The sequence below is a fragment of the Dicentrarchus labrax genome, unplaced genomic scaffold, assembly GCF_905237075.1.
Source record: "Dicentrarchus labrax unplaced genomic scaffold, dlabrax2021, whole genome shotgun sequence".
Taxonomy (NCBI): Eukaryota; Metazoa; Chordata; class Actinopteri; family Moronidae; genus Dicentrarchus; species Dicentrarchus labrax.
Window position 1 is genome coordinate 15,982,372 of NW_026136723.1, and position 24,685 is coordinate 16,007,056.

General features: G+C 39.4%; 1 protein-coding gene across 3 annotated transcripts; it reads right to left on the reverse strand.

Annotated features, from left to right (window-relative positions):
- Positions 1–873: 873 nt before the first annotated feature.
- triqk (triple QxxK/R motif containing) lies at positions 874–22,386 on the reverse strand. Of its 3 annotated transcripts, none has more exons than XM_051390311.1 (4): positions 22,227–22,386; positions 19,173–19,247; positions 9,723–9,808; positions 874–2,977 (listed from the first exon to the last, which is right to left on the reverse strand). In XM_051390311.1, exons 2-4 carry the CDS (start codon positions 19,231–19,233, stop codon positions 2,870–2,872), a joined length of 255 nt encoding a protein of 84 aa, XP_051246271.1. In that variant the 5' UTR covers positions 19,234–19,247; positions 22,227–22,386; the 3' UTR covers positions 874–2,869. The 3 variants fall into 3 exon arrangements, with proteins under 3 accessions (XP_051246271.1, XP_051246272.1, XP_051246270.1); XM_051390312.1 differs by having other exon boundaries at positions 22,223–22,386; XM_051390310.1 differs by having other exon boundaries at positions 22,219–22,386.
- Positions 22,387–24,685: the final 2,299 nt, after the last annotated feature.

Consider the following 24,685-nt stretch of genomic DNA (forward strand, 5'->3'; position numbering starts at 1 on the left):
TTGGGCGCGCGGCGTCTAGCTCATTTGTCACAGGATGGTAGGTAAAGCTTCAGTGCTTCAGCTGTTAAGGTCGTGCTAAACGCTCCTACAATGCTACTGCCTGATTAATTTCATGTGTTTGACTTGCAGAGCACAGAAGTCAGTGAAACGTCGTCAATTAGCAGAGATATGTCACATGACATGTACTGACGTCACACTTGTGTCATTTTGACGTTGTTAACCCTGCTGTGTGTATTTTGAGCCCAGAGCAATATCTCCAATCTGCAGTGTCAACATCCTCACATTTGCACTTGTTGACACACAAGCAGCCTTGCTCTTATTAAGGAAAGGCCATGACATGACAAGTAGGTAAATGAAGACATTACTATAGTCAATACAATTTAATAACCAATCACTGATAGAACAGTGTTGTTTATGGTTTGTGATTGAAGCGACCTAAGAGAAATAATGGCAGGCTTATACCCCATAAAAGTAAATCTAAGGGTTTTTTTATTCATTAAGTTTTAAGACTCAAAGTAACAACTACACCTGCATTTAACAGTGAAATATAAAACTTAATAAAGACGTATAAAACATTACTGGTAAAATGTCATGGTGTTATCTAAAATATACATCAGCGGCTATTGTGCTTCAAATGCAGCCCTTACTTTGTGTTATTTAACATTTACAGTTATAACTTAGATATGTTCAAGCATTTGAAAAGATCTCATACTGCTGGCTGTTGATGCTCACACCACCTTCCCTGTCTGCATTAGAGTCATTAGCTAAAGGATTCACTTTAATACCCAGAAATTTAAAGAACATGCCATTTACTCTAATGTGACGCCAGAAGCTTAATAGTTAAGAGCAATAACGTTCATTCAAATAAAGATATTGAAAACTGAAAAGGTCCTTTAATCTTCTGTCACATTATGCATTATATTTCCTTACAAAGAGATACATGATTTTAAAAGCAATTCAACAAAAGAAATACAGAAAACTTATTCATAAAATATCACACAACATCCTGTAACCGAATCATAATAACAAAGCAAACTGTAAAATGTTTATATACCATACAAACCAATTCGATTACAGCACTAACCATTACACTACTGTGAAAAATAGCTTTCATCTCATATTTCCAAACGTGGGTCTGAATAAATAGGTTGTGCTGCCAGATATTTTCCATTGTGCCGATGTCAGAGCTCTTGTAGTTAGTAATGGTGACCTTTTAGATAGCAGGTGTCATGTATGAAGGTCTTTTAGGTCGGGCTATCTATTGTCACACATGTGAGTGGCCCACAGTGGTAGAGGAGGGGGGTCTAGATGCACCGAGGCCTGATAAAAGCAAGTGGGTGAGGGTACGGGTGCATGCTTATCATAATGGTTTCTTGCATATGTCGTCTTTTTTACAAGAGGTCGGGAGGTCATGGGAGAAAGAGGAAAAAAAGGCAGAAACTGAAACCTCGAAATCTGTCTCATATTTCGAGAATCATGTCAACCAAAGAACAGGGCACAGACACAAGACTGTTTTTAAAAGCGACTCGGAGGGAAAAAAACATGTTTGGAATGAAAGACGTCACAAGGCCTCTTGTGTGTTGGTATTGGCCGTTCGTGTGTTACACTAATGTAAAAGAGTCGTATCCAAAACAGTACAAATTGCCTTTTAGACAACAGTATTGCTATTGCTAGTTAGGGTTGATGTGTGCTCAGAAAAACATGGAATAGAAATTGAAAAAAAAAAAGATGCAATTTCAAACAAAAACACAAAGCAAATGGACTAAATAAAAGCCCCTAACATGGCACTCTTTTTCTAACAAAGAATCTCTCTCAAACAGTGCAAGCACTCGGACTGAAATAGTTAATGGAAGGTCAGTCCTTGTTCCTTAGCAGAACCAGTGCACAAAGCAGTGGGGTGAAGAGGCCTTTATATTGCAACACATCAATACATACATCTGACAAGGACAATTATCAAGGTGTTCCTTAGGAGAAACATATAGGCTGACCTATATTCAGTCATCATTCATCTCTGTAATTTCCATTCAAATGACAGAACAGGATCATATTTGTAATGCTAATCCTGCGGATGTCTGCACTCGCGCTGCAAGCGTGTGCGGCAGGTACAATGTGTTGTTCTGTATTCTGCACACATGTTCAATCAGGACGAGGGCTTTGTGGATTCTAATCTCACACTTTGTGATCTCCAGATATCCGAGAGGAGAGGTTTGTGCACTGGAATGTGAGGCAAGTGTTTGTCTCGATGTGACGAGAGGTTCAGCAGGAGATTTACATTTTTCTATTAGTGGAGACAACAGTGGGACGTGACTCCGCAGAATATGATTAACGGAGCTTGGTCTCGACTGTAGTTTGGAAGACTTGTTAAAAAAAAAGAGGGTCGCTCGCTTTGCTGAATGTAGATTTTGCAGCAGAATGTTTTACAAGAGGTCACTGACTTTTTCAGAGAATGAGAAACAAAGCTATACTGTTAGATCTGAGCTCAGGAAATAAAACAAAAACAAACAAAAAAAATAAAAATTGGGATGTAGAACTAAATAATAAGTGCCAATATAATAATGATTATAGTTTCATTGTGCGTTCCCATGCAGGAAATAAAGGTAAAGATATTTAATATCTACATATAAAACAAATGTCAAAAATGGCCTGAAACTTAGTTATTTGATGCATTGTGTAATTTCTCCTGAGGAGGAAGTTCATTGTCACAGACTGTGTTGACTAGTCCCAAACTAACACAGGACTTGTGTGTTCTAGCTCTTTATTAATGGCCATTAGGACACAGTCATTTGATTGCATGTATTCATTTTTCCGCTCGTCCTCATGTATGAAGGGTGTGAAGACAAGAAGCAGTCGGCACTCTGTCCACTTCTTACTAGTCCATATCCACGTCCAGGTTGATCTCAGTACTCAGGTTGAGGTAGAAGAAGGCATACACACAGAGGACAAACAACAGGATCGCTGCGATGACCAGGAACGCATCCTGAGAAGGAAAGAGAGAAGGTTGTAAGATGCAGTGTTCCTCTATACAACTGTTTATATATCTGCCTCATCTCTTGTCTGTCTTCACGCACAGTCGCAGCTCTACTTTGTTTAAATGTTCTGTATTAGGCTTATTTATCAGTGCTGTTATGTCTATATTTGCCAAGTCCCTATTGTCTGTCTTTTCATCAGAATTTGCTGCATTCCTAATAGACTTCTTACCAGCTTGATGTTCTGTATAAGAATATATTGTTTATTACCTTGTTTTGCAAAGTAAAACTGTGTTTCTGAATGTGCGGACAAGTGTAATCAATCATGACACTTTTATTTCAGCCATTTATGTAAAAATTTGTTTTTTTATACAAAAGATACAAAAACAGATCAAGTCTGGTCCACACTACACAGTACTAAACACTGCATTACATTTTCTGTCCACACATTGAAATGTTTAAACAACAGAAAACTGTCTAAATGTCCTCTCTACAATGCTGTTAACGGGTTGAAAACTATTTGAGCCTTTAGACACTGCTAGTTCTTTGTTTTGAATCCAACTTGATTTGCAATCACTTTTTTTGTGTTTCATTACAATTGATCACACCATACAGACATTTTCACTGACTATTCTGTAATTATAGTCAGTGAAAATGTCTGTATTTCTTGAATTGCTGCATTGAGACCTCAATCAATCCTACTTTAATCAAGTCCTAATATTTAATATTTGTGCAGTCACTTTCCTGTCCACACAACAACCCAACGCCGGTGTTTTTAAAGCAATCCACACTGAAGAGCAATTTTTTTTTTTTTTAAAGCTTTGTTTACAGCACCAGTCATCACAAGCTAAGGGCTGATTGAAGGCCAAAAGAGGCAAACAGATGTGTTTTCAAATGTACCTGCATTTGTGTGGAAATGGTTTCAGACTCTTAAAAGTAAACCAGATTCCCACAGTAGGTGTTCCCACTCTGATGGACCCATTTGCACATTAATGACACAAACTTTGAGGGATTAACTGTGGGAAATCGTTAGCTGATGAAATGAAAGTAGTCGGGTGATGCTGACAGTAAATACAGTGCAGTAAAATAACAACATACATGTTCTATTGTGCATATTTATATCAAGTAAAAGAAAAAGCCACAACACAGTGTTAGTTATGGTGAATTAGAAAGCTGCCGTGCCTCCCCCTGTGCCAGGGCTAATGTTAGGTTAAGCTGCCAGCTTTGAGACACTTTTCCACAAACAATAAACATTGGATATACTATTTATTGGGGGTTTGTATAGTTTAGTTTGGGGTTAAGTGTGACATTACATTGCATACCTCTAAAGAATGAATCATTGGTTTGTTTCAGGTTTTCTCTTGATGCAAAGAGATTAATTGGAAACATACTGTAGAGCAAAACTGGAGCAATATTCAAGAAAAAAAAAACCTTTCATAATGTACAGTATCACATTTCAGAAACCAAGCACTGAGCGACCGCATTATAATCTATTCTATCTATAATCAGTCTCCACAGTTCTCCTGCCATTTTAACTGAGAAGTTAAACTTTCCTCAACAAAATGACCTATTTTTTTTAGATTTTCTATTGGTTAATTGTCAAACAAATTGAGGCTTTCCAGAGGAGTGGCATTCAACTTGAAAATGGGAATTTGGAGCGCTCGTTCATTATGTGGTGCTCACTCGATTACAATCTTCATCAGCTGGAGTTTCATTAGGGCCACTCAGAGTATTGAACAATGCCAGTTATTCTTTATCAAGAGAACTCATTAGCAGCAAACTTTCTAATCAACACTGGAGAGCTTGGAGAGCTTTAAAAGAGAGCTGAGTACAGTCTGATTGGGGGTTATTCAAAAAGAAATATTTGATTTGAACATGGAAATTAGTTTTTACATCCAAACTGGGCCACAAAAACAAAGGTGACATGACACAACATATGACTGTAATCTGAAATAACACAATACAACGTGTGATTCCAATTGCTGCAGATATCTATAATCTTATTCGGCTATTTATGGATTATTTAAGACACTTGGTGGAAAAGCTATCTGAACCATGTTGAACTAAATCAGTCTGTAATGCCCCATTATGCCATATATTCATGAGTGACAGGCTGGGGTGATAGAAGGTTAGCGTGTTCGAAAACAGGAAAGCAGCAAACAAATCAAAAGAACCCTGACAGATGTAAAATAAATAAATAAATAAAAATAAAACAGAAGCAAACAAAAAAATATGAATGACAATTTGAGGAAACATCAGTTCAGTAATTGCCATACGTAGCACGCACACACAAAGAGGACTGCAAATTCAACCCAGTGGCCAAACTGCAGAGAGAAAAGACAGAATGAAAAACAAGAGTGAGAACAAGCGAGAAAACAAGTGAGAGATAAGGCTCATCACAAACGAGGGGTGGTGGGGGGCTAATAATAATTCCTCTCTGACAAACGGGGTAGGAATGGGATGGAGGGAGGGGGGGTGACAATTAAAAGGCGTCACAGCATCCACAGCTATCTGTGTACACGTTGTAGTGCCTAGTCATCAGCGGCATTGGTCTTCATTAGCCTCAGCCCACATTTATCTACATCCCGGCAGCCTCCAAACAGCTTTAAGTCCTTGTTTAATTGGAAAACTTTTAAATTTCATGCACTTTAGTTTCATATATTAACCGCCAGGCTCCCACTGCTTGATTTACTTTTCTATTTTGCCTCGGCCTCTGAGAAAAGAGAACTGTTATCAAATCACGGAGGCTTGATTGTTTTTCTGCTTTTTCTTGTGTTCTCTCACAGCTTTGAAAAACAGGACAAAGAGAAGCGTTTGTAATTCTGCCGACAATATCGCAAAGAATATTTTGCGCTTCTGACGCAGGTAAGCAATTCGTTGAATCACCGCTGAAACAAAAGCACCCAGGAAATTGCAATCTAAGTTTGTTTTTTTTTCTTCCTTTCTTTGCTTCAGGTTTCAGAAAGAAAGAGAACAGCTGGTTACAGTGACTTGTCTATGAAAACAAGCTGGAGGGGTTTTGGTGAAAACACTTGAGTTGTACGAAGCACCTGCACTTGATTGAGATCATTGTTTTCGAGGAGAGTGGCCCACTGCGTTGACTCTTGCCTTGTCTCACAAACACATTTATGTTCGCCCCCACACACACACACACACACATAGACGCAAACACACTGCCTCTCTGCCCACATTCTGATGGAGACCCCTGGATGGGGCCCAAGCACATCATCATCTTCATCATGTGGCTCTCTCAGCACTGGCGGCAGCTGCAGCATACTCGACATGCTGGGAGCTGGGTCCCTGTCACCCTGGCGACAAGCCACAGCTCAGCAGACGTCCCCTCATCTGGTCCTTTTATTCTCCTCCTGGGTTTGTTTGTGTGCGTGTATGTGTGTGTATGTATGTATGCGTCAGTCTGTCTGTGCCTACGTGCTAAGCAAGAGAGATGCAGTGTGTTTGTGGCTGTATGTGGGTGGCAGACAGACACCAGCTTGAAACAACTGTTGGTGCATTTGGGCTAAGGTTAGTGAGCATGTTTCATCTGTACAAGTCACAGTGAAAAACAGCCATTAGGTTATGTTTCATGACTGGTTAAATAAAAGCTGCTTTTAATTCTTTTTATTTGCCTAGTGGCTGTAAAAATTGACTTTCCACTTTGATAGCACAATACTTACTAGATACTTACTACTATTTACTACTACTACATTTTGTATCCTTCATATGTTCACAATCATCCATTTATTATCCTTCCAGCACACTTTCATATGAAATCATTCATCTATTTATTTTTTTCCAGATAAATCATAATGTCTCTGTCAAAAAATAGTGAAAAATCCCTATCCCCTTTTCCCAGAGCCAGATGTTAAAAGGTCCAGTGCGTAACACTTAGGAGGATCTAGAAAACACAGGAACAAAAAAATATAATATTTGGTATTTTTACTTGATAAATGGCTTAAAATCATTACTTGATATCAATTTCTTTCATTCGACTAATCCAATAATTGACTTGTTTCAGCATTAATCTTTGTATCATATCACAAAGAAAAGACTACCATAATTTGACAATTAGTTTCACTTATATTACGTGAAACAAACAGGCCTTTTCCATGGCTAAAACTCTTTTTATACAGTACAACCCTGCTCATTCCACATCTAAGGGACAGAAAAGAAAGAGTATTTTTATAAAGATTACCATAAATTAAACTCCATAAAAGGCCATTAAACCTACAAATTCCCATGTGCATCTGTGAACGCTCCTAACCAATTCAAAAGTGTGAATGAGCCTCATAAACCTAATGGCCAGCACAGATAACAGATCCAAAAGTCTGCTACAGCGAGAGGCTGAGGCAGATGCTACGGTTTGAAATCAAGTCTTCAAAACAAAAGTAGCAGCTTCATGACTGAAGTTATATTTGTATGAACATACATGTATTGCTACGGAACTGAAAATTGATGGAATGGGTGAAATCACAGAAACTCTAAAAATCTGTGCAACCCCCCAAAAAAAAAACATACATTCACAAATGACAGCTAGAAGACATCCACAGTCATTATCTGTAGCCTCCATCCTCTGCCAATTCCATAAGCAATTTTTTTTCCAACTTCCTAGGCTCGGTGGCTAAATAATACCGGGAGAACAGTGCAGAACTGAACAGAAGGCTAGTGTGCCAATTAGAAAAAGCAGCAGGCTTATTTCCTGTGCTGCAAGCAAGTGTGCTGGAGCTACTTCGAAGAAGCCTCTTCTCCTTCTTCTCTGGGCAAACTGAGGAGAGACTGCAGTCGACTTCCTGCCAGTCTTTTCATCTCTGCTGTCGTGACCCTTTGCCATCCAGAGTTTGAAGCAGCTGGACAGGAAATATGTTCAAACATGCATTCAGGCAGCAACAACCTACTTCTGTAAACACACCGTGACTCAACGTGTGTAAGGACACGCACGGATACAACAAGTGGCTGATTTCCGCCACTTCTGAGGTCAACGTTTTGTGCAGCTCGACAACTGATCACTTTTGTGGGAACAGAAGTTCTCCCTCTCTCACTTTCTCTTTCTGAGTCTCTCCATCCTTTTCTCTGCCAACTTACCCAGACTGCCCTGCTACTAGGACAGCCCCAAGACAGCCTGCCCTGGCAGCTGCCAGATTCTCTGTGCCCGCATGTCTGCTGGCCCTTCTGAGATGCCAGCTGCATCTGAGACCGGCATCTCAACCAGGGACGTGGTGAAAGAGGGAGAGGAGAAGGAGAAAGAGAGGAAGGAAAAGAAGAAATACACTTTGCACAGAGCAACATGCCTACAAAAACTGCAGCCAAAGCATTGCTGTCAACCAAGGTTCAGAGACAGATAGGGGGTTTTCTACTGTCATCACAGAGCTGTGTAAAAATCACAACTTTATATAACGCTGAAAGGACTCGATAGAAAAAGCAAGCGTGACCAAATATCCATTACATTTGGGCTGAATTTCAATAGAACTTGAGGCCAAAGGGTCTAAGTCAGTTTAATATGCTTGTCCCAGAGGTATTTTTAATCCGACCTCTGAAAATTCCCCCCATCTTGGGCGTGAAAAACCTGAATTATTCATAAGCAATATCAATATTTCAAGATATGGACTAATCTAATTGGATTAAAGACGTGCTTAATGAGGCCTTGCGTGTCTAAGAGATGCATATTTTAAAACCTGACCATTTCACCCAGTGTTTAATCCTCACTATGATTTGTTCATCTCTGTGTACTATGTGCCAACTGAAGCTTAATGAGGAAGTGAAGCCTTTTGGCTTTTGATGTGCTGTAAACATAACCAATTTTTAACGTCACAAAAGGAAAATAAACATGCAAAAAAAGAAAACATTGAACGTTTTCTGAATTATGTTTTCTTCCATTTTTAACAGCTAAGAAAAATCACTGAGGACCTGATTTCATCTGATGGTATTTGCAATTTCAAAGAGGATTTTAAAAAACCTATGACGGTAGATTCACAAGCCTTTTCATTGGCAAGAGCTTATTCTATATGGAGAAACCTTGAAATAGTAAAACTGTTTACTGGTAAGCCAACTGATTGAGGAAAAGCATAAACAGCAGTGCCACATTTGCCAGAGTGATAAACGTGGAGTCATCCATCTTTGCCTGCACAACAGCTCCTAATCGCTGCAGTGTGACAAAGCAACAGAGAGAGATGCACTTTTCTATCCTAGCAACACCCTCACCTCCCTTTACATTACCCAACTCGATCTCATCACTTTCTTATTTCCCTATTCTTCTCTACTTGTTATATGTTTCACTTCTCTGTCACTGTCTCACCTTGTCCTCTTCATTGCTCCTTTACCATTAGAAGAATAAGGAAACCACTGAATTTCAACCCTTCCGGGAATTCGTTATTTAAAAGCTGTGTTATGTTATCTTCGTTTTGAGTATTGGAAACTTTATTCTATGGAGGACTCTCCCATCCCGTCCTTTTCCCAAGATGGTTTTCAACATATGTAAGGATCTTCAAAGGCCAGGCAGGGGGCCACGTCACATCACTTCAGGTAGATGGATATTCCTACATTCCCTAAAGACCAAGAGTAAGTTGTGAGAGAGCTAAAAGTCTGCGATATGAAAAGTAATCTAGTGAGACACACTATCAAACAGACAGGCAGACAGACAGACAAATGGAAAGAAGATGGTTGGCACACAGACAGACAAGCAGATGGACCAAGATGGACAGGCAAGCGGAAATAGTGGAAGACGTAGATACAGAGGAGAAAAAAAGTCCAGGCCAGTCTCACCCTGAATCCAGAGGAATTCTTCTTTGCTTCAGCTTTCAGCCTCGTGGCTTTTAAGACCGACTTTGTCTTTTTGTAGTCCTGCTTTCCTGAAAGAAAGGAAACAATTGGGGCAAACAAATGAAATGGCTGAAAAAGTTACTGTGTCTTGCCAAGAAATAAGTCTAGTGGTCTTTATGCTAGGCTAAGTTAAACATCTCCTGGCTGTAGCTCAATATTTGATGGATATGAGAGGTATTGATCTCTTTATTTAACTGTCTGCAAGGAAGCGAATATTCCTGTGAGTTCTGCTGCATGTCCAAAGCTCAACTACAATAGCGGTCTCATATTAACTTGTCATCCCCTCTCTCTATCTTGCTTTTCTGGCTTTCTCTACTCTATCCAAAATAAAGCAAAATGCCAAAATATAGATATATAGATATAACATATTTGAAAAAATCAATTGCAATGAAAAAACAAGCAAAATAATGCAACTCATGGGACTGCTGACTTCTACTGTAAAATGTAATGTCTCATGGTTAACAAAATGACAAAATATCTACAATTAAATTTACCCAACACGATGGAATCTGAACATGTATCCAAAATACAAAGAATCTTTTCTGGCCTGAGTTCGCACACAGCTCACCTGTGCTTGTTTTGACTTCCCATGGGCTCAACTCTCAAGGGTGAGTCTTGTGGGCAAACCGGCCACCTGGCAAAGCATGTGTGTTTATGTGTGTGTGTGTGTGTGTGTGTGTGTGAGCGTGCTTCACATGAGGCAGAGACGGCTGTCTTGGTCTAATTAGAAACAACACACTGCAGGAAAAGGAACTTTGCTAACAATAGGGTGGAAAGGCAACAGCTTGCTGAACAGTGTGTGTGTGTGTGTGTGTGTGTGTGTGTGTGTGTGTGTGTGTGTGTGTGTGTGTGTGTGTTGTAGTAGTAGTACTTCTATCTTTGTGAGAACCAATTTATACGCTTGGATTGTGGACATATTAGCAGTTCCTAAAAGATGTTATTTATAAAATAAATTGTTCAGGGTTAAATTTAGAATTAGGATTAGGTTAAAGATGATAACTGAGGTTAGGCATGAAGGTCAGGTGTCTTAAATTCTTGGCTGGGGAATAAATGGACAGTCCTCATAAGGAGAGAGGTACAGTAGAGTAAAATATGTGTGTGTGTGTGTGTGTGTGTGTGTGTGTGTGTGTGTGTGTGTGTGTGTGTGTGTGTGTGTGTGACCAAACCCCCAGGTCAGCTTCAAGGTTTTCTCAGTTGGTTAAGTGACATGTGGAGGCCGCTTGGAGTTTTTACTCCCAGCCAATTAAGCCTAATTTACATTGTAAGAGCGAACAAAAGGAGGAGGAAGGAGAGGACAGAAAGCGAGTTAGGGAGGAAGGAGGGGCAAGGGTGTGTGTTGTGATCCTGAAAACAAACAGACGGAGCTGCATACAACTAAGTCTCTTTGGGAGCAGAGGTTCTCCTATTCTTGGGACAGCCACGGAGGAGAGAGGATATGACCATTAGCATAGCTTTCACTCCCCCCCCCCACTTCATACACTCTCAGTTCTCCTTCTCCATCCCTCCTGGTCCCAGGCTCCTCCTCTACCTCCCTCTGACTCAGTGGAGGGCTAATAGAAATGGGGAGCATGTTTCCAGTAGCAGACAGTGAGCTAGTGGGAATTCATTAGGAGGGCCACTGGATGTCTCCTCCACTTGTCAGAAAGTGGAGAGGGGGCAATTTGATTGGAGGGCACCTCAGGTTGCTCGCCATTCACAGAAAATTGTGCAGGGATTTTTTTAGACTGCGAATGGCTGGTTGTGATACTGTACAGGACTACTGGAAGACACATTACAAGCTATTGATCCTATATCCAACTAAAAAATACAGAAAGGTATATTGTGAAAAATGTACATAAAGAAATTCTTATGGTAATTATGTTATCTTACATGTCGCCGCAGGGCTTGTTGGTAAACTCCTGCAGCTGGTGAGTTAATCACTAACATGATAGCCAGATGGAAAAAGTGCTAGCAGAAGTAAGTCACAATTAGCTTCTTCTATTTTCTCTACATTAACTGCAACCCAGTTAAGAAAAAAATAGGATACAGGTATACACTTAGATTTAAAAATGAGGCCCAGAACTAAACAAGCTGCACTTTCTGTTTTGATACTAGTTTGCTTTGTCCAGCTATCTGTGTCCTCAAGCCAGCTTTATGCCCAAGGACAGAACAATATCAGAACTTAAACAAGCTGGGGTTTAAATTCCAAAGGCAGAATTGTTTTCCAGCATATACAACATCTTCCACAAACTGCTTACAAAACACGCACCTGTGCTGATTTTTTTTGTTTTTTTTTCTCATTCACGGTGCTAAACTTGTTCCAAGTCTACATGGAGAAATTACATTTATATGCAAAAATTCATCATAACCCAATACACCCATTACCATCTGGTAAGAATCAATACTTAACTGGCGCAAAATTAAGAATAATTCCAAGTAGGAGTATGAATAGTTGATATGGAGGAGAAATGCCAGAGAATTACATCAGGCTGTGTAAGGTATTGTAATGTTGTTGTATTACAGTGGTGCATTTCAAGCCTCATGTTGCTTTTCTCCTGTGGTTTACATGCGCCTGGAGCGTGCACAGACTCACACACACAGTCTAGATGATATTGCACTGGGCTTATGAGCACTCCTATTTGTCATTGCTGTTCTCCTTGCTGCACCAGCACTGTAGACATTTTCTGTCACCAATTATCTACCTGTGCTGGGCTATATGCCATCCTCCTATCCCTCCCCACTTCTGCCTGCCACACTGAAAAGGCATCATTGTCCCCCGGTACAGCAACGACAATGCTGTGTCTCAGAGGAACATTAGCCCTTATAAGGCAGCCTAGAGTGCCTGCTGAGAGGTTTCCCTGAGTGTGCCTTTCATTGAAGTCATCACTGATTTCATGTCAAGAGGACAAGAGAAAAGTGAAAGTGGCCCTCTCCCCCCACCCACACCACTTACTGTAGATTCCCTTAGATGTGTGTTTCATGGTTTTTCCTTGCTTGTTTCTCGTTGCATTTACCTGTAAATGATGTCTGATTAAGATGGAGGAGAAATTAGTTTTTATCTTGAGCTATTGTTCTGCTTAGCATAACGAGACAGGTAGGGGGTATTAGCTAAAATTATCCACATGTGATTGAGCACTCAAGGGGAGGAGGGGGGGTATATGATTTGTGTGTCACACAAATTGGCCATTAAAGTGAAGCTAGAAGAGGGGTAGACATCTAAGAGTATTGCAGTTTGTCTGAATGAAAAGAAACATCAGTAGTAAAAAAGAAAACAACTAACAACAACTAACTGCAGCAGTGGAATACTCCAAAATGGTGCAGAGTGAAAAGACAACGTGGATGATACACTAGCTTAAAAGCAGACTTCACTTGACTAAAAAGAAGCAGTAAGTAAACAAAGTTAGGGTTGCCCCGTAACAGTCAACTAAACTGTTAGTCGCTGAGAAAAATCTTAGCTGACCCACTTTTCATTAGTTGGATTAGAGCTGCGCCTTATAACCAAGACTAAATCAGGAAAGTGTTGTATCACAGACCGAAATCTAGCTGATTCTACCTGGACTGGGAGCTTGAAGGATGTGGAGAGGTTTGTTTACGCTACTAGCACAGGAGCAAGCATAGGAGAACTGGAGCCGGGCGAGCGGGCAACGGAACCGGGTTCACAGCCTCTTAGACCGACGGAGGCCAGGTGATTTACAGCGGCTCCGACCAGGACTCCGACTTCGGAGACGATGAAGACACAGTGGCTTAGGCGGGGACAGGAGAGGCATGAAACAAGAGAAGTGCGAGTTTGGAGAGAGTTCATTTCTGTTCAGTTCAGTTACTGTTAAGGTTATACATCATCCATTGTGTTGATAAGTCAGTAAGTATTTGCTTTTGTGAAGATGAAAGTTATGTATACAGCCCAAATTGTGTGATGTTATACTGTATTGAAATAAATGAACTAAATGTTCAGTCTCCTTGCTGGTTGGTCAGAATCATTACTGCGTTTGATTAGCAATTATTAGGCAGCTGATAATATATTTAAGTTAAATAATCAAATTAATATCATACATGTGCGACAACTAATAAACTATTAACTAACAACTACTAGTTGACTAGGAATATCTTTTAGTTGGGGGCAGCCCTAGACAAAATACAGTACAAGAAACTGCTTCAGGTGACAGATGATGGAGGGCAGAGTCAAGAGTAACATTACTACAGATCAACTGGTTTCCCTGTTGACTTTCTGCATGAATGCTTTTTAGCCAGAGTGGAACAGATGTTGGAAACAGGAAGATTACATTTAGTTGCCCTTATGAATTACTTATTGTTGTCATGGCCATCGGAATCTTCTTTGGAGTCTTGGTTGTGTGAAACTATGTCACACACAGGAAATATTTTTCACATTTTTAATTAAAAAAAAGTCTGCATGTAGAATTTGAGACTGCATTATTATTCAAAAATAAAATGGTAACACAATGGTAACATTAAGTAAAAAATAGAAATAATAGAGAACAGACTCTAGTATCTCATTATTATCTACTATATAGTCCTCAAATCAGAGTTATTCAGCCTTAACTTGCCATTACCTTTTCACAAATTAACAGGTCGTTCCTCACCTGTAATTACTCATTTCTGTGTACCGTATTGTGTAAGGGTTGCCAATAAAATTATTCTAAAAGTCAACGTAGCCAAAATCACTTCAGACGTTGTCTGTGATACATTTAAATACATGTATCTAGGGTAATAGTTGAGGCCCTGTACCACCTTTGCCTTATTTTGTGCCAGGAAACTGTACAGAGATTCAAGAATCCCTTTACGCAATGTTAAAATTCTGATGGGCTTGACAGAAAGGAAACCATCTTTGACAGCGCCTTGTCTTGTACCGTCTTTTGCCTTCACACCAAGTCATGATACTTGCAGAGAACAATGCACCTATTTGAGGTTAACATGTATTTTTTAGTAAGGAGTTTAAGTAAGCTCATGATACACATTTAAATTACAGTCATGCATCATGAAGTAAAACACTGCAGCTTCATAATTTGAACTTCAAATATTTGTTCTTTTCACCAGTAAATAAAGAGCTGACCCACCAGAATTACATTTCCGAGTCACCCACTACTGGATTAGCTGCTGGCATTAGTTGCTGCCTTATTTTTTTTTATATCTCTGTCAAAGTTTCCATATGTCAATCACATGTGCAAATCCAAAATCAGCTACTGCAAATAAAAGTTGCTCCTCAAAGCTGCATTTCAACCCAGTACGCCACTGCAAAAACACCTCTAGCTGTGTTGATATAACACATGAATGGCAAAAGACATGATGCTTCTCTGTTGAATGCACATATGCAACTTCAGGCCAGGAGAGTTCTAAAGAAACAAACCATTAATTATGTAAACTGTCTGATGTTTGAATTACAATAATAATATTTAAAGATGCGAGCAATAACACTGTTTGTTGGTCTATGTAAAATCCAGCCAGAACTGTGATGTTTAAAAAGCTACAGTACACAATGAGTCATGAAGGCAAAATTACAACAAACAAGCACGAGTGTGTCAGAGAAAAACACAAACATACCTGAGAAACCTAGCATGTGTGTGTGTGTTTGTGTCTGTGGGGACACAAACATGGGTGATTTGGGCAGACAGACCATTGTACAGTACTCTCTGAGAGCCCTGGGACAATTCAGGGAACACACTGTGGGACAATTCAGGGAACACACTGACAGCGTGACAGTTCCTCATGCTTTGCTTTGCTTCTGTGTGTCCATGTAGCATGGCGGCCAAATAGTCAGTGACCACATGGTGCGGATCACTGACATCTGCCAGGATACATGGTAGTGGAACGGAGGGCTGATGCCAGACACATGGGAGATATTCATGCCTTGTGCTTTGGATCATGTGAGGCGAGGAAAGGGGAGGCAAAAACTTGCAATCCATGTGACATTTACAGTCAAAGCATATACCGGTAAATCAACTAAATAAAGATTATCCATAATATAATTACAAGAGGAAAACCATTTTACCTTGATGATCCCTGCAGATGTGAGCAAAATATCTCAGCTACATATCACACATTTAATTGCAAGTATAATTTCATAGGTTTGATCTTCTTTACAATGAGAAATTTGGCCTCCTAATGGCAATCATTTCTGGTGTCTTTATCCAAGTACACAACTGCAGCAGCAATCATAACTTGAACAGTGACCACATGCACTTCCATTTCACACTATAACACTATAGCTTTATCGTTCCTAAGGGCAGCTTGGCACAGTCAATTATAACAGGCTTAATAATGGTATTTAAAAAGAGTGTCAACAGTGGCCCCTTGATGGCCATCTGACATGACAAAAGCGCTCCAGCAGAGATGATGGTACAGCTCAACAACCAGCCTGGACTACTGCTGATGTTCCATGAATAAGCCACCCTATTACGAATTCAAATTACCATGTGTGGCCTGTTCCAGCTCTCAAAAGAACCAGCCCCATGCCATCTTAGAAGATTTCATTTTCCTCTCTGACGACTTTTTCCCCCCTCTTTCTGTTTTCCACCTTTTCTGTTAAACAGTGGTTCACTGAAATTGCCTGATGGCCATTCTTTTCAAAAAGGAGGAAAAACGGTAGAAATTGACGGGTTGGAAGGAGGCAGAGAGAAGACCAAAGTGTCCCTGACAGCTGTGTTACATATTTTTGAATTGATGAGATGTGCTGAGAAACAAAACACTAAATGGAAAGGAAAAAAACAAGATTTTCTGCACCCCTGGTAGGTGATGTGACAGTGGGAGATGAGCTTGTTATGTTATGTCTGTTTTTCATTTGTTGAACCTGCCGGGTTTTACACAATAGCAGATGGTTAAGGGATACCTGTGGGCTAAATAATCCTATTCTTCTGTCCCTCTATGAAAATATATACAATTGTCATGCTGCTTTATGAGACCACAGCCCTTATAGCAATGTAGAGTAAACAAGACAGGGAAATTTCTCGACAGGCTTTCACGCACCTGAGAAAGACAAATATTGCTATTGCTAGAAAATTAACATTTAGCTTGAGAGCCTATCTCATGGGTCCTGTTAACTCAAAAGTAACACCAGGAAATATAAAACGTGGAATAATCAGAGGATGTGAATCACCAGGGGCCAACAAACGACAATCCACTGGGAGGAAGAGGACCAGAACAATGCCATAGTTGACACAATCTTCAGAAAGGGGGGATGTGGATTAGTACGGACCATTTTAATTGATAAATGAAAGAAAACAAGAAGGTAACGCTTTTTCCATTAAGACCAGAGGGGTGTGATGTTTTTGAGACAGAAAATCCATCTCCATTCAACCTGTAGCAGGCAGAAGAAACGGGTTGAATTGCTTCTTGAGAATGCCTGCCTATGGTGGATAGCCCTTTATGCTTTCTAATGGTACGAAGGTGTTCAATAACATATGTACTGACGCATACTGATGCATACTTGTGAAATACATGAAAGAAAATGTTTTATATGGTGTGCACAGTCACTGACCATTTTTGCAAGCAACACAAGAACAGTATAGAGAGAAAGTCAGGCACTTCATTAAGACATTTTTTCCACTTCTCTAGTCAAGAAAACAATTTAAAAGGATAACACATCTAAGGTAGCTGGTAGGGTGTAAGAATCCCTCTGATTAATGTTCACTTCAGATGTCTGATGAAAGAAATCGCCAGCATCTTTAAAATCAGATGGCAAATTGGGTACGACAACCTGCAAGATAGATGCTCAGCCAGCCATTGTTCTAGTGTTTCTGAGTCAGGACTTAAGTGGACAAGGAAAATATTAGGTCATCTGGGTTCTCCCCTTGTATGTTTAACCTCATCCCGGAACATGTAAAATCTCTGTAGGTCCTCTTCTAATTGCATTGTAGTAAGGTAGATGACTGGTCTAAAAATGCTGGTCAAAACTGAAGGTATAAGTTGATCTTTCCATGGCCATCAGACATATGGAATCACCATAAATGTACTTTGACATCATCGTAATCCTTGTAAGTCTTACCAGTTCTAAACTTTAGTCTTCTGGACTCCACTGACAAAACTGTTCTTGTTCACCTGATGTTAGAAATCAAGTGGTCTAAGCCGAAATATTAATTGTACAAGAACTTGCGTCTTAGACTTACCAAAGCCAGAGGTCTCCAGCGTGGAGACACCATAGATAAACTTTCACCTTCTGGGTGTATAACTCTCCAGCTCACCCTCGTATCTGTGATTGTTTCTCTACGAAGGATCTCATTCTTCCGTCGTCTCAGCTACTACAGCCCTTTTATAGGTAGTAAGTCCTAGTAACAATTCTCTTAGATCAAGACCAAGGTCTTTAGTAAGAGTCTCAAACCATTTGGTGCAAAAATCGTCTAAGTTTAAAAAACTTTAAACCAGTAAGGAGAACAGAGCTTTCCTTTGTGTTTGCGTCAGTCAGAGCTGCTCACAATTATCCAGCTTTGCCATTGGCGACCTTTTGGTTTTGCTCCACAAGAGGAAAACAAAAACAAAAAGACATGATACGAGCTGTGATCTTCAAGCAACCACAGCTGGCATGCTTAAGGGGACCAAACTTTTGATTGATACCGACCATATTGCCTTAGTTAGGGCTTTGTGATGTAAGGGGAAAGATGGGGAAACAAAATACCACAGGATTAGAGTGGTATTAAACTTTGACAAAACAGCTTCTGACATGATTTCAAGGGGCAGTTTTGCTAAGGATGGAGTTCACTGTCCGTCCATAATGTACCTTAGATTCTGCTTGTTCGTTTCTAAGTGTAATTACTTCCAAAGCTTGTATACTGGTTCTAATCCAGTGAGTCTGGTTTAAGTTTCTTTTCAATCCAATACAAACTGGAAAAGTTTCCAGGACTGTGCAAAGAGATTATGCTAATTTTTGCATAGCCAACATTGTTAAAAGTTTTCAAAAGATTTGAGCTGTTAGGCAGTTGGGGGTATATCTGAAACTACCACAGACTTGTTCACTGCAACACAGAATCATATGTGATTTATTGAGTGTGACATTTGATTGTTTCTATATAAGAACACTGAGTTGATTACTGTGTTGTGGTCAAATTGCCCACATCAAGCACTGAGTTATGATTTTTGTTGAAATGGAGTTACACAACAAGTCAAAGACCAATCTCAACTGTCGAAAAGCATCATGAACTAATTAACAGAACTTATTGTTTTAATTGTCAGTTAATACATTGATTATGTTTTTAATTATCTCCTTATAACTATCAATCATTTAGTATACAAAATGTTTTATTTGTGGCAAATGCCTGACAAGCCCAGACAATTTATGTTATGTTATGAAACAAAGAAGAAGAGAATGTTTCTAACCAATGTCAAGATATCAAATCAACTGAAAATACCAAATATTGTTACTTGACTTGATTACAGCTGACTAATTTACTGCTGATCAACAAGACTCACCAATTTGTTTTCGGTACTGATCAACTGGTAATCCCGTCGCACTGGCATCTTTCTTCCCCATCCTCTTTCCTCAGCCTGAGAAAAAAAAATTTGAAGAAAAACAACATACTGAGAATTTCACAGCTGGGTCTCAATGTTACACCTGATCATTTAGTTTAATCAAATACGGATATAGCTCCATTCCTGTTACTGTAGCCTGAGATAACGTGTGAAATCTGCAGGAAGGATTCAAGTTAATACACAATCATATATAGAGAAGAGGAGTCAGTTTTGATCAGGCAGATGGTTTATCTTTCACATACATCTACTAGACATAATTAAATTAATTCTCACCACCTTCCATGTGTGTTACGTTCACAGTATGCGCACTTCCTATCCATCTCATTTAGTCTAAAACCATTTCCCTTCACAGCACGAGCTCTCTTTGATTACCCTGACAGCTCACATGGAAGATATAAAGAGAAAGAGCTAGAAATAACACAAATACTATCCATACACTCAATGTGTAACTATGCAAGTGTAACAGAGTAAGTGACAAACTATAAGACACGAACAGTCACCTCTATTTACAAAGGGCAGAAACTCTGTTGCGTGTTTCTTGCATCTACCCAACATACTTGTTTCTCAGTGAGCACTCTGCTCTAAATTCCAGACAGGCTCCCTCACAAACACACAGCATCAATCAATATTGTAGCCTTTTGTTTAAAATAGTGGAAAAAGCAAGTATGAGTCGAGGGGCAGGCCTGCGCTTTCTGATGATACTGAAGAGCCCCTGACCTTTTCTCTGCCTGAAAGATTTGAGCGCGATTTGAAAGATGTGCGCAATATGCTTTGACAAATAATACTCAATATCTATCAAGTCATGCTAGTCTAATGATAATTATACTTTTTAAAAAAGCATGTTTAACTGTGACAAAGAAAGAAAAGTGTAAGCAGGAGTGCACAGGGGAGAACTGAAAGGGAAAAAAAGTATCTATGTGCATCCTAGAAGAACAGCAGTGGTGAAAAGTCTAGAGGTGCAGCCAGGGAATAGAGGAAAGAGACTGAATTAGCATGTTCAAGGAGCGTGGCTGGATGCTTGTGCTGACTGATACCTTCTCATGGGAGACTGCTGCCTTGGGAGACCTGAGTTTTACCTTACGCTAAAAACACTGTTTTCAGCTACATTTCAGACTCTGGTGCCAGCACAGGAGGAGGATGTATGCATAGCTATTGTTCTCCAGGTTGGAAACCAGAGTCAGCAAATTAAAGGAAGTGAGAGCAGAACAAAAGGAAGACAGGAAATTGTCCAAATGTAATGTTTACAGTTGGACACAGTATGCTCTCATATTTGCCGGCTATATTTTACTGTGCAGAAACATCACAATTTTATGTCTAAATTGCCAAAAGCAACACATTTGAAGCCTGTGGTCATTCCACTCTACAAATTTTCTACAGATGTAGTAGTATATTTTGCATTTGCAACAGTGGGGTATAAAGACATAGCAAAGCAGTGTGCTGACTATTCGAAAAAATATCTAAGCATAGTGACAGGAGCACTGCTGGTGCTGATAAAATAATACTTTCCTGTAAGTTTTTGCTCTTTATTTACATAGCTGACATGGCTGATATTACATTCTAGTCATTAACTATGTTTATCACAATCCTAATTTACTGGAAACATAAACTAGGGCTAGCAAGTGATTTTTTTAATGATGGCTTAAAGTCATAGTCATTCCCTTAAAGTCCAGTATGTGACATTTAGGAGGCTCTATTGGCAGAAATGGACAATAATATTCATAGTTATGTTTTCATTAGTGTATAATCACCTGAATTTAGGAATTGTTGTGTTTTTGTTACCTCAGAATGAGACGTTTTTATTTACAGACTCCACGGGTAGTCTTCCATGAAGTCAGTCATGTTTCTACAGTAGCCCAGAAGGGACACACCAAAACAGGGGCATTTGTGTTTCTCGCACATTTCATGGCCACCATAGTTTCTCCTTCAAACTTGGAAGGGGAGGGTGAAGCAAGACAGCTGCGATCTGCAACTACACTTCTAGATGCCACCAACTCCTTCACACTGGACCTTTAACTAGAAGGCCTATAGGTTCCATCCCTGGTACAGTAAAATCTGCCGTAGCACCCTTGAACAAAGCACACACTTGAGTAAAAATATTAATTAAGGGCCAAATGTGTTTTTTTATTTGTTCTGCACAAGGTTACAACACAAGTTTCATCTAGGGAATACTGTACATGTCTAAAACACCCACAAGCCGACTGTAATGAAAGAACAGGAATGAATTATTTGGTATACAGTTTCCTTAAGACTTCTTTAATAATCCAGATTGTCTGCTGACAAAACAAAAGCATGACCATGAGTAATGCTGTGTGGAAATACACTCAGGTACTCCTTGCTATAATGTAGTCTAGTACAACAGCCCTGTAATAAACCATACACGCATGAGATTATAATGTTTGTTTTTTTGTTAAAGCTATTTTAGAGAGGTGTTGGTGATCAGCCCCTCATTGATATTAATAGAGTGAACAAGACATTTGTAACACTCTAAAACTGTTTTAACAAAAACATTTCTTAAGGTAAGATTTATCTTTTAAGGATTTTACTTAACTTAGTTAACATTTTAAATGCTGGATTTTACCTTGTAGCTTTTCTACATTGTGTTATTGAATCTGAATATTATCTCCACCTCTAGAACGGAGTGTCGGTACATGCAATTGAACAAAGCTTGTTGTTGTGGGGCACTGTGGTCATTGGAGTTTAGAAGTAAAGATTTCTCTCGGTCAGCATTGTGGATAGTGACCTACTACACGTTACGGTTACAGTCTAAATGCATGTATCTGCAATTTATTTCTCTCTGCAGTCCCGAACATGTTGAATAAAGTCTTAGCGCTTGCAGGACTCTTTTAAAAAAAAAATCTATTCTCGTATTTATTTGCAGAGCTCTTATGTTAGCTTTTGAGCAAATGCATTTATCATTCATTGGATAGAAATATTCCAGTGGAGATGTAATTGACTACAAACAGGCTTCATTCACGAAGATACTTACTTACTTACTGTTCGAGAGAATATGTCGCTTTGTAGAGGTGTTTCTAAACGCCTGGCTGCTGTATGCGGACACGCAGGAGGTCAGAATTGACAGTTTTATTGCACTTTGATCCAAATTTCGCTAGAATGCCAACACACCACTTCTTATATTCCCAGTTCCTGGTTACACGTCAACACTGATGACAGGCAGTCTTTTCCTCCAATCAAACACGGGTATTTCTCGACTTGACCAATAGCACGAGCGTGGGGCGGGACCTTCAGACAAAAACACTGGAGGAGCGCGTGATGAGTTGGTTAGACGGACACTCCCACTCATTTCAAGACAAAACCCTTTGGATGCAAACCCAGCAAGTTTCAGTAAAATGATATGTCATTAAATAGTTCTACAAATAGTCAGTAGTGGAAGAAGTATTGAGCACCTTTACTACACTGTGAAAATACTCCAGAAGAATGTGGCCCTGTATTATCAGGAAAATGTACCTAAAGGTCCGGTGTGTAACATTTAGGAGGATCTATTGGCAGAAATAGAATATAATAGTCAAAGGTATGTTTCCATTGGTGTATAATCATCTGAAAATAGGAATAGTTGTGTAATCGTTACCTTAGAATGAGACGTTTTTATCTACACAGGGAGTGGGTCCTCTTATAGGCCACCATGTTGAAACACCATGTTGTTACAATAGCCCATAATGGACAAACCAAACACTGGCAATAGATAAACTATTAGAGCGGCCACCATAGTTTCTCCTTCAAGCTTTGAATGGGAGGGTGAAACCAGGGAGTTGCAATCTGCAACTACACCACTAGATGCCATTAAATTCTACACACTGGACCTTTAAAGAATCAAATGTAAACATAGCCTACTCGCTACGCAGATTATATCACTGGTGCATTAATGTGTATGTTGCATTTTTTCATTTTAACTATTTTAAATAGTAGTATTAGTATTTGATATTATAGTATACACTAGTATTTATAATGCTCACAATATATTTTGTTGTTAATACTTTTACATAAGTAAATATTTTTAATGCAGGACTTTAACTTGTAATTGAGTATTTTTGTTGTGTGGTATGCTACTTTTAATAAAAAGTCCAGAGTGTAGGATTCAGTGAGATCTAGCAGTGTTGTTGCAGATCACAACTCCATTTTCAAGTGGAAGGAGAAGCTATCAGCCAGTGTTTGATTTGTCCCTTCTGGGCTACTGTAGAAACATAACATGGTGGACTCGATTGAAGTTGACCTGCGGTGTTCACCGATATCACTGATGCTCAGTAGTTGAGTGCCAATGAGCTTCTGGGCTCACTCGCTGCAGAGTACTCCTGGGCCGTTAATATTGCTCACCAGTTTGTGATGTTTCCAGTTAAGATGCTTTCTATTTCTCCTCTGTAAAAGTTAAATCATCATCACAAAGACCTTGTGCGCACCTGAATGTTACATGCCAGGATGCCTTGCATCTTTCTAAAATTGAAACCTGTTACTGTTTCGAGTGACAAAGACACATGTTCTATTAATTAAAGAGTCATATTAGTTAGACATGTTGGCCTTAAGTCATTCTCGCTTTGTCAGATTACAACAAATGGCGTAGTTATCCTTGTTGAAAACAGTAGCATAATGCTGTGACAATTAAAGGAAGCAACAGCCGACCTCATCAAAGACGAGGCAATCTCACTCTGCGATGTTCATTTCTCTTTCATCAGTCTTTTTACATTTTTTCTTTGTTTACTGTGTAGAATTTTATTTCCCCCCTAATTGCATCCAGCCTCATTGCTGCCTGGGGCATTGTGCAGATTACGGGTAGACTTGCCACCGCTTGTAACTTATTGAAGTTTAAAATGATTTTCTGCTCTCCCATGGGCATGCCATTTGCATGCAGCACAGCAGTAACTAATAGATGTAATCTTGCTATAATGTGCCTGCATTATGCTTTTCTTTATATGACGCTTTCATTTATAGCGAGCCCTTAAACACAGTTACTTGATGGAAGTATTTGAATGACATTTGTCAATGATATTTTTAACTACAGAAATATTGCCAAGGAAACAGGAAATTGTGCTGCATGTTCGCGTAAAAGGCGTTCAGCGCGACACTAAAATTACATGAAAGTACATGTAAGGCCTGCAGTTTAACTTTTACATATTATAATGTTATACTATATAAGTGGATGTGATTCATGTGTGTAAGTCCTAAAGCTGCTATGACAGCTAAGTTACAACTGTTAACAAATAGCCTTAATAAGAAGCCTGAAAATGTTATCTTAATATGGCCATCAAAAGCAGCATGAGTGTAGTTAATGCAGAGCTCAAATGTTCTCTTGTTATACTAAATGTGTGTGATTAATTTCTCCCGTTGAGTGAAACAAACCAACGTGCTGTGCCTGTCACATTGATAGATATGGAAAGCATTAGCATCAACTGTTAGTGTGAACGAAAACTAGGCACGATGGATTTGCCTGATGAGCAGTTGTA

What these genes read in the sequence shown, in the direction of transcription:
- triqk (XM_051390311.1), bottom strand. Translation starts at nt 19,233, where the DNA reads ATGGGGAAGAAAGATGCCAGTGCGACGGGATTACCAGTTGATCAGTAC. An exon ending in TCAGTACCGAAAACAAATTG is followed by an intron (nt 9,809 to 19,172) that starts GTGAGTCTTGTT and finishes CCTTTCTTTCAG; the next exon opens with GAAAGCAGGACTACAAAAAG. An exon ending in AGAATTCCTCTGGATTCAGG is followed by an intron (nt 2,978 to 9,722) that starts GTGAGACTGGCC and finishes TTTCCTTCTCAG; the next exon opens with GATGCGTTCCTGGTCATCGC.